The sequence below is a fragment of the Trachemys scripta genome, chromosome 9 (genome assembly GCF_013100865.1).
Source record: "Trachemys scripta elegans isolate TJP31775 chromosome 9, CAS_Tse_1.0, whole genome shotgun sequence".
NCBI classification, from domain to species: domain Eukaryota; kingdom Metazoa; phylum Chordata; order Testudines; family Emydidae; genus Trachemys; species Trachemys scripta.
This window is the reverse complement of record NC_048306.1, coordinates 18,718,004-18,730,576: the sequence shown is the minus strand read 5'-3', so window position 1 is coordinate 18,730,576 and position 12,573 is coordinate 18,718,004. Positions and strand designations below refer to the sequence as shown.

Genomic DNA, 12,573 nt, shown 5'->3' with positions numbered 1-12,573 from the left:
CCCCTCGCCCTTTAAATCGCAATCAGAGTTGTGCTGCCAGAGCCCAGGGGTAGCAGCGGCGGCGGCCAGGAGCCCCAGGCCCTTTAAATCGCTGCCCGAGTCCTGGGGCTCCCGGCCAATGCCGCTACCCCGGGGCTCCGGCAGCGGGGCTCTGGCGGCGATTTAAAGGGCCTGGGGCTCCCAGCCGCCACAGCTACCCCCCGGGCTCCGGCAGCCGGGCTCTGGCGGTGATTTAAAGGGCCTGGGACTCCGGCCGCCGCTACCACAGCAGAGCCTCGGGCCCTTTAAATTACCGCCAGAGCCCCGGGGCTCCCGGCCGCTGTCGCAGCTACCACTCCGGCGGTGATTTTTAAAAGGCCCGGGGATTTAAAGGCCCCACCTCTTCCCATTGAGACCCCTCCCGTTCCGGCCAAGGCCCCGCCCCCTGCTCAGGACTCCAGTGTACCGGTAAGTCCTTTAAGTTACTTTCACCCCTGGTCTGGGGTGGAGTCAAGTCTCTGTATCTCTGCTCCCAAAGCACCCACCAGCAGAACTAAACTGGTGCAGGGAGAGTTTCAGGGACTAGTAAATTGCACCTGAAAAGAGTCTGCAGCAGGTTACTTTCCCCCCGGGGTAAGGGGGAGCAGGAAAGGAATTATAACTCAGGCCTTTACCTAACGGTTCAGTCTAGCCCTCCATAATTCAAAAATTCAGAAAGGCTGATTCTATCCATCTCACTCATGCTGAGCAGAACCTTACTGCCAAGAGAAGGTCCATTGGTTTCAATAGAACTATTCTCATAGTAAGCTATTATCCAGTGTAAGGACAGCACAGTCTGACCCAAAGGTAAGTTTCCTTAGAATTTCTGTTTCCTTTCCCTATGCTATCTAGGTTGTAAGATACAAATGGAATGAACAGATCTGGAACTCCAAATGCAGGGATCACAGGTGACTAAACACCCAGGGCCTGATTGTGATCTCGCGTACATCACTATAAACTAGTGGATCCCATTGCGCCTTATGAAATGTCTTAGAGCAGTCTAAAGGGTCCATAAAAGGAGGATTAAACTGCCCTGGCAAAATAGGAGCTGACAAACAGCTGTCATAGTAGCTATATGCTGTTCTTGCTCCTGTCCCCTGGTTCAGGGAGCATGTTGGACGAAGAATGGGTAAGAGGGGGCATGGCCCTAGAACATTGTTTTCTAGTTATTACATGCTGGCGTAACAGCCCGCACATGGCTGTTACATGCTGGTGCAATTTAGAGCAGCCCCCAAGGTAGTTCTACATTATGCCATTGGTCAGGCAGGCCCTGGGTATGGCAGGACTGGGGAGGCACCGAGGTGGCAGGAAAAGGAGAATGTGCAATGTGGGCCAAATGATTTAAGCCAATGTAAAGCCAGCATAAGTAAGATCAAAATTGGGACAACAGATCTTTAAAACCTGGAATAATTTAAAAACCAACAAAAATACAGAGATAAATCTTAGGTAATGAGGTCAGGCGGAAAATGTTGGTTTTGTCATTTATCATTTGTAGAGTAGAGTGGAAGAATTACTTCTCGTGTCTTGCTTACAATACTCCTGCTACTAGATCCCAGAATGATGTTTGCTTTTTTTGTAACAGTGTTACACTGTTGACTCATATTTAGTTTGTGCTCCACTATGACCCCCAGATTGCTTTCCGCAGTACTCCTTCCTAGGCAGTCATTTCCCATTTTGTATGTGTGCATCTGATTGTTCCTTCCTAAATGAAGTACTTTGCATTTGTCCTTATTGAATTTCATCCTATTTACTGCAGACTATTTCTCCAGTTTGTCTAGATCATTTTGAATTATAATACTATCCTCCAAAGCACTTTCAAGCCTTCCCACCTTGGTATCATCCACAAACTTTATAAGTGTACTCTCCATGCCATTATCTAAATCATTGATGAAGATATTGAACAGAACTGGACCCCCTAAAATAACCTTGCAACCCCCCTGCAATGCCCTTTTGGGTCAGGATCCCCAATTTGAGAAATGCTGGTCTCCCTCATGAAATCTGTATAGTATAGGGTAAAAGCACATGGATTAGGCCTCTACTGGAGTATTGTGTCCAGTTCTGGGCGCCACATTTCAGGAAAGATGTGGAAAAATTGGAGAAAGTCCAGAGAAGAGCAACAACAATGATTAAAGGTCTAGAAAATATGAGGGAAGATTGAAAAAATTGGGTTTGTTTAGTCTGGAAAAGAGAAGACTGAGAGGGAACATGATAAAGTTTTCAAGTACATAAAAGGTTGTTACAAGGAGGAGGGAGAAAAATTGTTCTTCTTAACGTCTGAGGATAGGACAAGAAGCAATGGGCTTAAATTGCAGCGAGGGAGGTTTAGGTTGGACATTAGGAAAAACTTCCTAACTGTCAGGGTAGTTAAGCACTGAAATAACTTGCCTAGGGAGGATGTGGAATCTCCATCACTGGAGATTTTTAACAGCAGGTTAGACAAACACCTGTTAGGGATGGTCTAGATAATACTTAGTCCTGCCATGAGTGCAGGAGACTGGACTAGATGACCTCTCGAGGTCCCTTCCAGTCCTATGATTCTATAAAATCAATGTTTTATTTTCAGGCTTGAAGAAATAATTCTGTCATGCCTTTTCACTCTTTTGGAGTTTTTGCCTTTGGTAGAATTCATGTGTCAGATCAGGGTTCAGTTGTACAAATATTTGTTCTGTGACGGGGAAGTCTATGATTTTTCCAGCAAGAAATGATTAACATCGGCATGCCCTCAGTGACTCACAGGGGAGATCAGCAGGGCATTGAGTTTAAATTTAAATATGACCTTTTCTAGCTACAGTGTCTAGTGGCCTAGGATTGACTTTGGCTCGGGGAACCAATGATCAGATCAGCAAGGGACTGTTTCTGGACTTTAATTTCTTGCTTCTCTAATGGGATAGAGCGACAAATGCATTTCCACAAGGCAGCAACAATTAGCAGAACAGATACAGAACATCAATCAGGCCTGACTGCAGTCCTGATTCCCAAGGGTTATTTTAAATGAATGTGTTAAAAAGGCAGCAGATGTCTTTGGGATTATGCACAATATTGCTCAAACCAGCCTGCTATCTATTTCCACTTCCACTTACGCTCCAGCTAGCCATCAAGCTACACTATATACTGTATGGAGATATTACACGCTAAAAGCTACGTTAAAAGAATGTTAAGATTGTAAAATCAAGCACTCCAAAGTCAAGAAATCTCTGATTTAAGGTTGCCCATGCAATCTTAATTCAGCCCCTTTTTGTGCAAGTATTATGATAGTCTTTAATTACATGATCACATACTATTTTTTCCATAGGACCCCTGCCTCCTTCCGTGTGAAAAATTGACAGTGGTCACTGAAAAGTAGCTATTTACTATTTTATTTTATCCATATTGTTTGGTCCCAGGCATTACTACTGCATACTATACAAACCCTGCTCTTAATACAAAATTATTAATTTCCTCATTGTCTTTTCTATGGCACTCATCACTATAGTATCTGAGCGCTTCACAAAGAATGACTATTATCCCATTTTACAGATGGAGAAGTGAGGCACAAAGAGATTAATATCAGATTGACCATTCATTTTGGGTGCTCCATTTGAAATGCCTAGGCCCGGATTTTTCAAAGTACTTAGCATTATACAGCACTTTATGTTTAAAGCACAGCTCCCATTGACTTCACTTGCAGCTGTAAGTACTCAGCACTTCTGCAAATCAGACTGCAAGGCCTCAAGTCAGGAATCCAGAAAATGAGGAACACACAATTAGTGACCATCTGGGGAAAATTTGGTTTAAGTGATTTCCCCAGCTTCATACAGGAACTCTGTGACAGAGGCTGAGGAGATAGAATCCAGTTCAGCAGAGTAGCAGTCAATTGCCTTAACCATGAGACTGTCCTTTCTCTCCCTGCAGTCCCTGCCTCATTCACTGTCCACCTTCCATCTTCTGCAACAAATGAGGCAGGTGTCTTACAGACAATAGCCTCTTTCACTGCACAACCCTGATTCATCCCTAGAGCACAGTCCATCCTGTGCACTGAATGAAAAAATAATATGTAATCATGTAGTTAAAGGCTGCATCATAAGGGGGCTGAACTAAGATTGCACAGGCATATATAATATTTTAGACATATAAACAATAAAGGCTTAATTTGTATTCAACCATTCATTAATTCTGAAAGTTGATTATAAAGTCTGGTTTTTCAGGAGCTATGCATATAGGTGCTGGTAGCCCGTGATAGGTCAGACTAGATGATCTGGCCTTAAATTCTAAACTCTTATGACTCTATACAGGCCCAGATCCCCAGCTAACTTAAATCATCATAGCTGTATTGACTTCAAAAGAGCTATACCAGTTTGACCGGTTAGGAGAGTGGTGGACAACCTGCGGCCCATAGTCTGCACACGGCCCATCAGGGTAATCCGCTGGCAGTCCACGAGACGGTTTGTTTATATTGACCATCCACAGGCATGGCTGCCCGGAGCTGACAGTGGCTGTGGTTTGCCATTCCCAGCCAATGGGAGCTGTGGGAAGTGGTGCGGGCTGCAGAGATGTGCTGGCCGCTGCTTCCCGCAGCTCCCATTGGCCAGGAACGGCGAACCACGGCCACTGGGAGCTGCAGGCAGCCGTGCTTGCAGACAGTCAATGTAAACAAACTGTCTCACAGCCCACCAGTGGATTACCCTGACGGGCTGTGTGCGGCCCGCGGGCTGCAGGTTGCCCACCACTGAGTAAGGATCTGGCTCTAACACCTCACTATTTGGTCCCATTTGAGTTCAGAATACATTTTTAAAGTATGATAATGAATGGGATTTTTTACTACAAAGCAGAGAAAATCAGATCTATTTCCCAACAGTACATGAATATCCCTATTGCTATACATCAGTCTCGGCAGATTGCTGACTAAATGTCCTTTTTTCACCAGTGCTCATCAAATATTAATAGCATTTCTATAGCACTTATGTCTTATTGTATTAGGGAATTTCTCTCCTCCCTTGCAGCAATTACATATTTTTGCTGTCCATTGATGTCTAAACATTAGCAATTCCACCAGTTCTCTGTTTGCGAGAGGGAAAATGTTGACGCTGCAAAGAAATCTCATTTTACTTCTTCGTGTGTGTGTGTGTGTGTGTTTCCTGTAAGGAGGGGTTACTTTCTGTCTCAGGGTCAACAATAACAGTACCAAAAGGGCTGGTCTACACTGGGGGCGGGGACGATTGATCTAAGATACACAACTTCAGCTACGAGAATAGTGTAGCTGAAGTCGAAGTATCTTAGATTGACTTACCTCCCATCCTCACAACGCGGGATCGATGGCTGCGGCTCCCCCCATCGACTCCTCTTCCACCTCTCGCTCTGGTGGAGTTCCAGAGTCGACGGGGAGCGCATTCGGGGATCGATTTATTGCGTCTAGACGAGACGCAATAAATCGATCCCCGATAGACCGATTGCTACCCGACGATCCGGCGGGTAGTGAAGACATACCCAAAGAGACAATTTCAAAGTTAGAGTTGGATTTCCAACTAACACTGAGTAGGTTAGAGCTATTTTACCCACCGGCTTACATAATAGAAAAGCCAAGGTCCCCCGCTAAACAAACCTGCTGGAGATCTAAAATCTTTTTGTCTGAATTGTCTTCAGTTTATATTTTATGTTGTATAGTTAATAAACTAAACTTTTATGCATCTGCTCTAAACGCTAATCTGCTCAGCTTTCAAGGGTGAAGTAGCGTGAGTGACCACGGCCAGTAGGCAATCAATCCTATTTTCCAATACAGTTGACCAAAGTTCTTTTTTACTGCAGAATGGTTTGAAGTGAATTGTAAGGTCACTCCATTCTCCAGCTCTCTGCACACCAGTATTTTGACCATATTTTAATAGAAATCTCATTCCCAAATGGTACAAATTTGTAATGAAGAGTGGCTATTAATGGTGACCTGACCTCTCTACCTATCCGCCCCTCAGAGTATCATTGAATTCAGAGATGAAATGATACTGACAAATGTACGTTACAAAAATAAAGGGCCAAAGTCAGAAGCAAGTCAAATAAATCTACACTGATATGACATATACTTTCTTCCGGTCCCTATAGCATGAGCGTTGCACCAGCTTAGACACTCACATCCACATAGAATATCAGGGTTGGAAGGGACCTCAGAAGGTCATCTAGTCCAACCCCCTGCTCAGAGCAGGACCAATCCCCAGACAGACTTTTGCCCCAGGCCTGTTGACAGGCTCTCTTCCTTTTCCTTTCAGCAGGCAGTATTTCCTCTCGATGGTGATGGGATCATTGGGCTGAAGTGGCTCAGCGGCATTAGGTCACTGCTAGTACTGTGCTATCAGAGTATATTTCTGTTCTACACAGCTGTTGCTCCCCATTGCATTGATATGCTAATATTTCATTACTATGTCCCCCTTATGTATTCTTTGTGTAGCTTGGGGGGGAAATGACCTCATGTTAATATGTAACTTGCATTATCTCTAAATTTGATCCAAAGATATTTGCTAAAATTGGTATTAAAAAGCATCGTAGATGAAGTGTAGATAGAGAAGATACCTGAGGCCATCTTAGAAATGAAAGCAACTGCCCAGAAGTTAGTGGGGGGTCAGGAGCGTCTCAGGGACTCAGAACAGGATCGCTTCATTGGAGAATAAATTACTCTAGCGTCTGACCAGAAATTCCAAAGAATTTACAATTCTAGATCTCAAAACTGGGGTCGGGGGTGGGGAAGCCATTGTGACTTTGCAGGAATGGAGCAGCAATGGGACTTCAAAGGCAGGATGTCAAGAAAGTTAGGAGCCACAGAAGTAAAGAATTAGGCTGAAATGGGCCTAGGTGCACAAGTGGTGTGAGAGGAGGAACAGGAGCCCGCCCCCAACCTTGCACCAACCACAGTCATTAAAGCAGCTCGTCAAAGCCTTTCACTGCTTCCTGCATATTGGATTGTTACTGGGGCTTAATTTAACACAGCCTAAATTTAATCAGCTCCACTATTCACTCAATAGGGGAGGGATCTTTTCCAGTCCTTGGCTTTAATGGTGAACATGGGGAAGTATATCCCTATGAGGTTGTCTGTTGCAGATAGGTTCTCAGGATTTTATTTTTATTTTTAAAACACTATAATTATAAAGTGGTAATTGGGAACAAAAAAACATTCAGCAAATATTTGAATGGCAAAACACAAAACCACGTAAAAAGGGATTCATTCTTAGCACAGCAGTTACACAAAACACCTTACTACACTAACGACATGAAATGAATGGAGGGAAACTATTGACAGAGGATGCTAATGGATTGAAACAATGAATGAAAGTTGTGGTGGAAACACAGACCACTGTGGATACAGTACCGGGATTGTTCCTCATACGGAAATATGAAGACGAGGCGCCAAATTCTGGCTGGCAATCGGAGAGAGACATAATGGATTCTCAAACGTGCCTATGGGTCAATCCTGCAAGGTGCTGAGCACGCTGGCCCTAATCCAGCAAAACATGTAAACACAGGACGTTATCCTACACTAGTGAAATCAATGCAGAGCTTTGCCATTGACTTCAGTGAGTGCAGGATCAAACCGAGACTTATCTTTACATATGTGAGCAGTCCCGCTGAAGTCAACGGCAGAACTTATGTGCTTGAAGTTAAGTATATGCTCTAGTGTTTTGCTAGATGGGAATCATAGGCTGCAAAGTAGTACTAATCGGAATGAGATTAGCCCTGTATATAGGCCTGGTAGTCTATCCCTACTGGGGCAAATCTTGAAGACTTTACTCAGTTTTCAGTCAGTCCTTATTCAGACTCAGGAGGAGTAGGCTAGGAAGTGGTAAAAACCTGATCCCAGAACTCTGCATTCTGTCCAGGAGCTGAAATAACCATGAGGGTGACAAGTTAAGTGAGTAAACATCATGAAATGATGACTGCCTAGGAAGGAGTACTGCAGAAAAGGATCGGGGAGCGGGGTGTGGGGGGGGTTGGTTTATAGTGGATCTCAAACTAAATATGAGTCAACAGTGTAATGTTGCTCCCCCCCCCCCCAAAAAAAGGCAATCGTTGTGGGATGTATCCAAAGGAGAGTTGTAAACAAGACACAAGAAGTAATTCTTCCATTCTACTCAGCACTGATCCAGCCTCAGCTGGAATACTGTGTCCAGTTCTTGGCACTGTGGACAAATTGGAGAAAGTCCAGAGGAAAGCAATAAAAATGATTAAAGGGTCTAGAAAACATGACATATAAGGAAAGATTGAAAAAATGGGGTGGTTTAGTCTGGAGAAGAGAAGATGGGAGGAGGAAATGATAACAGCCTTCAAGTATATAAAAGGCTGTTATAAAGAGGAGGGTGATAAATTGTTCTCCTTAATCATTGAGGACAGGACAAGAAGTAAAGGGCTCAAATTGCAGCAAGAGAGATTTAGGTTAGACATTAGGAAAAACTTCCTAACAGTAAGGGTAGTTAAGCACTGGAACAAATTACCTAGGGAGGTTGTGGGAACAGATTAGACAAATACCCTGTCAGGGATGGTCTAGATAATACTTAGTCCTGCCTCAGTGGAGGGGACTGGACTAAATGACCTATTGAGGTCTCTTCCAGTCCTACATTTCTATGATTGTGAGGTCACTAAGTGTATCTACGTATAGATTTAGGCCACAAACCCTATTTAGGCTGGCCCAGAACTGTAATATAGAATTAGTATTGCAAAACAGGCTATCTGTCCCTGCCCAGGCAAAACTCCAGATGACTTCATAGGTGTAAGTACCACAGATATGGGGCCTAATTCTCATTTCTGCTAAGGCCCCTTCACATGGCTCTGAAGGTATAAAGAAGTCTTAAACTGGGTATAAATGTCATTTTCTCCCACTTTAGGTACTTTAATGCTATTTATCTAAACACTTATTTTTCACTCCTTTTCCTGATCTTTAAAATTTGATACACCATACACCCTGCCTGCCACTGTTCACAATATTATGCCTTATAAATTGTATAGGCCTGATTTTCAGACAATTTAGGCACTCAAATTTATGCTCAATTATATGCCTCATTTGCACACGCAGTTGCCATGATTTCATGCGCTAATCCCAAGTGCCTAATTTTTGCCATCCTGGCATGCGTCTACTCGCAGTCACAGTAATTGTAGGCGCAAATTAGGCACACCCAAATAAGAAGATGACCAGTCCTATCCTTGTACTTCTCTTTCCTTCTATGTAAAACTTCAAATTAATTTTAAAAAATTGTTTGTTTTCTTGGCAAAGGAACATTCTGTTTAATGTATGTATATGGAACGTTAGCAATGTTTAATGCCATTGAAGAAAGCAATAATCAGAATATTTGATTTTTTAGTTTTGGGGATTGTACTGAAGGAATAAGCATCATGGCTTCTTTTTTGATATGATTTTATGTAGACTTGAATGGGAAATGTATTTTTAATACTTGTTTAAGTAACACCTCCAGCCTACTCCTTCTTGGATTACTCAGAATTGAAGGACCCCCAAAAATAATATACTTAGACATAGCCAACTTGACTCTGAATTCCCTTCCACCAAAACCAATGGAGTTGTGCCATTAAAAGCCATGTGAACAAGAACAGAATCAGGGTCTGTCTCCCCGGAATTGAAGCGCAGCATATAGAATCTAGCAAAAACATTACCAAATTCACATGAAGGAAACATATCCTTATGAAATATTTACCATGACGCTTCATAATATTCCAAGTTATGTACTACTTTAAAGAACATCGGTGGCAGTAAGATTTTTCCTTTCCCTCATTTCATTTTTGGTCACGGTGTTTTGTTTTGTTTGTTATTTGCTGTAATTTGGTGTTTACTTTTATTTATTTATTTACCCTATACATCTATAATAGCTGTCTCTGGCATGGACCGCAGCCATTTCACTACTAGGCTATATGAAGACAGCACAGACCAACCCACTAACATTTTGTTCAGAGGTTAGGTTTAAATGAAGTTTACTTTTTTTAATGATTTATAAAAGTTGGGAAGATTTTTGTTTTCTTTAGTCGTTACGAAAACCCAGAAGGCCAGGTTGTAGCTTCGACACACAGGCCAGTGCTGGCAGAGCGAAGCTACCTTGCAGGGGAGCTACGGGAAATGTACTCTCATTCCACCACCTTCAGGAGGGTACAGTATTAATGCCTCCATGCACTTGCCCACTCCCCAGCCCTGAGCAGTGGGCAAATGGGTGTAGCTATGTCTGTGCCCACATGGTGGCCGGCACTTCAAGGGTCCTTAGCACTAAGTGCAGTCCGTGGGCTTAAGAGACTAAGTTTTATATACATTTTAAGTGAATGTATGAACTCATTGGATAATATTTAAAGTTCGTGATCTAGGCCATTGCAGACTTTGATTTTCACTGATAACTCAAAGTACTGCATCGTTTAAATGGTATTAAACTGCTTGAAAGTCTGGAAGTCTTACAGTGGGTTTTTATAGTGGGATAATATTTATAAAGTAAAATATTGCCTCTCAGCTGTGGCAATGCCCTGTATTTAGAACTGCTGAAACATTCAATCCAGTGAATAATTATTTTGTTCTTTTGATTTTTTTGTTCCCTGCCTGAATTATAGATGAAATAAACTGAAGCCTTTAGATGTTATCGGTCTGAATGTTCTCCATCTCCCTGAAGTAGAGACATAATCTGCTTCTTGCTTTTCGTTGTGAATTCATTGCTGACTTCTGTCTTATTTTATGACAGCAAATGGAACATCAAGCAGTCAGCTGTCTACACCCAAATCCAAGCAGTCTCCAATCTCCACACCTACCAGTCCAGGGAGCCTCCGTAAGCACAAGGTATTACGTTTCTTATACCTTACTAAAACTGTTCCTAGCTACATATACCTAGACATAGAGACAAAATGGCTAAAACAAACCACGTTCTTGGGTGGCATAACTCCATGGGTTACACCCTCAGAGAATCTGGCCCATTACCTAGAATCATTTTGTTTTCAAAGACTAAAAATCCACCGTGAGTACCTGTAAATGCACTTTGTAGGCTAATAAGGCAGTATGTCAGTAGCGCTGACTTTGGGAAGCTTTTTACTGAATGTAACAGAAGTGAGGGCTGTTTCAGATGGTTGTTTCCTCCGCAGCTGTTTTTAGCATTGGCCTTAGGATCGGCTTGTGCCTGTTTTCACATATAGTCAGTTTGGTACGTGTGGTTCTCTCCATGTTCCCCTGAACAACAGGAACAAGACCAACAAATCAAGGGTTGGTATATCCCCGTGAACCTCTGCTGCAAGGAATAAATGAACAGAAGGAAATGCAAGGCCCACAACTTTGGCCCCTCTCACTGTCCATCAGAGCTGTCATCAACACTTGCACACCGCTGCTGCAAAAGCTAATAGAGAATCAGGATGGGTGTTACTTAGTTACACCAGAATTTCCTATGGAACCACAGCTGGGGTTCTCACTCTATACATGCAACACAGAACAAAGCCCTTCATTTTCTAAGCACTTAATCCAGTACCTTTCACTAGCACTAAATTCACACACTGCTGCATTTTCTTACCTGTCAATTCAAATTTCTAGTAGTTGTAAAATTTTAGGGCAAAACTCTAACCACTGGTGAAGGTCTGTAATCTGCCATACAGGTTAAAACTGGACCCAAACTGCAGAATTCAGAACCGAGTCCAGATGAGAAGCTCCCTAAAGTTAGGCTACTGTTTGGATCTCAGCATCACATATTTTGCATTAGACCGTCTTGCTGGACTACCAGTGCTATAGGTGGGAGTTCCATGTGAGCTACTTAATAACAATATTTATGTTTGTAAAGTCCTTTCATTCTGAAAGGATCCCAAATCCCTTTACAAATGTCATACTTTCAGCACTGCTGAAATACATCCACCTTTAGGTGGATAGTGTATAATTCTGGGTGGGAGGGGAGATGAGGAAATTACATTTTGGCCAAAGATCTTGTGGCAAATTCCTGCTCTTACAAGTAGTGTCATGAAATCCTTAATGTCCCCATAGTAGAGATAAGATGTTGATTTTAAGATCACATCCAAAACTGCACGGAACTCCGTTTATAACCCCCAGACAAATGAAGGGGCTGAACCGACCTTTCTGTGACTTAAACCCATGGCTCTGGGGTGTAGTGGTAGGATGGGCCATAGATCACTGATCCACGCCCTCTATTTCCGAGACAGAGAGAATGACCCCTGATATAGATCCCCAGTGTGGATCCGAGAGGATAATTGTGTCCTTAAACTGTATCACTCTGAAATAGTTTCTGGTATAGTGATATGCACATTCTTCAAGTAAACCTTTCTATCTTGAAAAGCCTAAAGGGCTGGCAACTCTACACAATGAAAACATTTGGTTCATGTCTAAATAGTGAACCAAATATTACCTTATAAGGAAATTTAAAAAAAACAATAACTTTAGGTCATGCTCTATTTTACAGGCTACGAATTACTGTGTAATTACATTCTGTGATAATTCCTTTCTGGTGCAATGACTGCTTTTCCTGGTAACATCCTTTCATTTACCATGTCATCGGAAGGGCAGCAGGGAATTTTGTTACATATCTGTGAACTTGTGCTGCTGTCATCTATGACCACAGGTGGATCTTT

General features: G+C 42.7%; 1 protein-coding gene across 4 annotated transcripts in view; it reads left to right on the top strand.

Moving 5' to 3' along the window:
* DCX (doublecortin) overlaps positions 1–12,573 on the top strand; it is a 109,908-nt gene that overhangs the window by 81,024 nt on the left and 16,311 nt on the right. For 2 of the 4 annotated variants that reach the window (XM_034781166.1, XM_034781164.1), the window contains exon 6: positions 10,698–10,795. In XM_034781166.1, the coding sequence (XP_034637057.1) occupies positions 10,698–10,795 (98 nt within the window). The remainder of the gene's footprint in view (positions 1–10,697; positions 10,796–12,573) is intronic. The other 2 variants (XM_034781165.1, XM_034781167.1) reach the window with 1 other exon arrangement.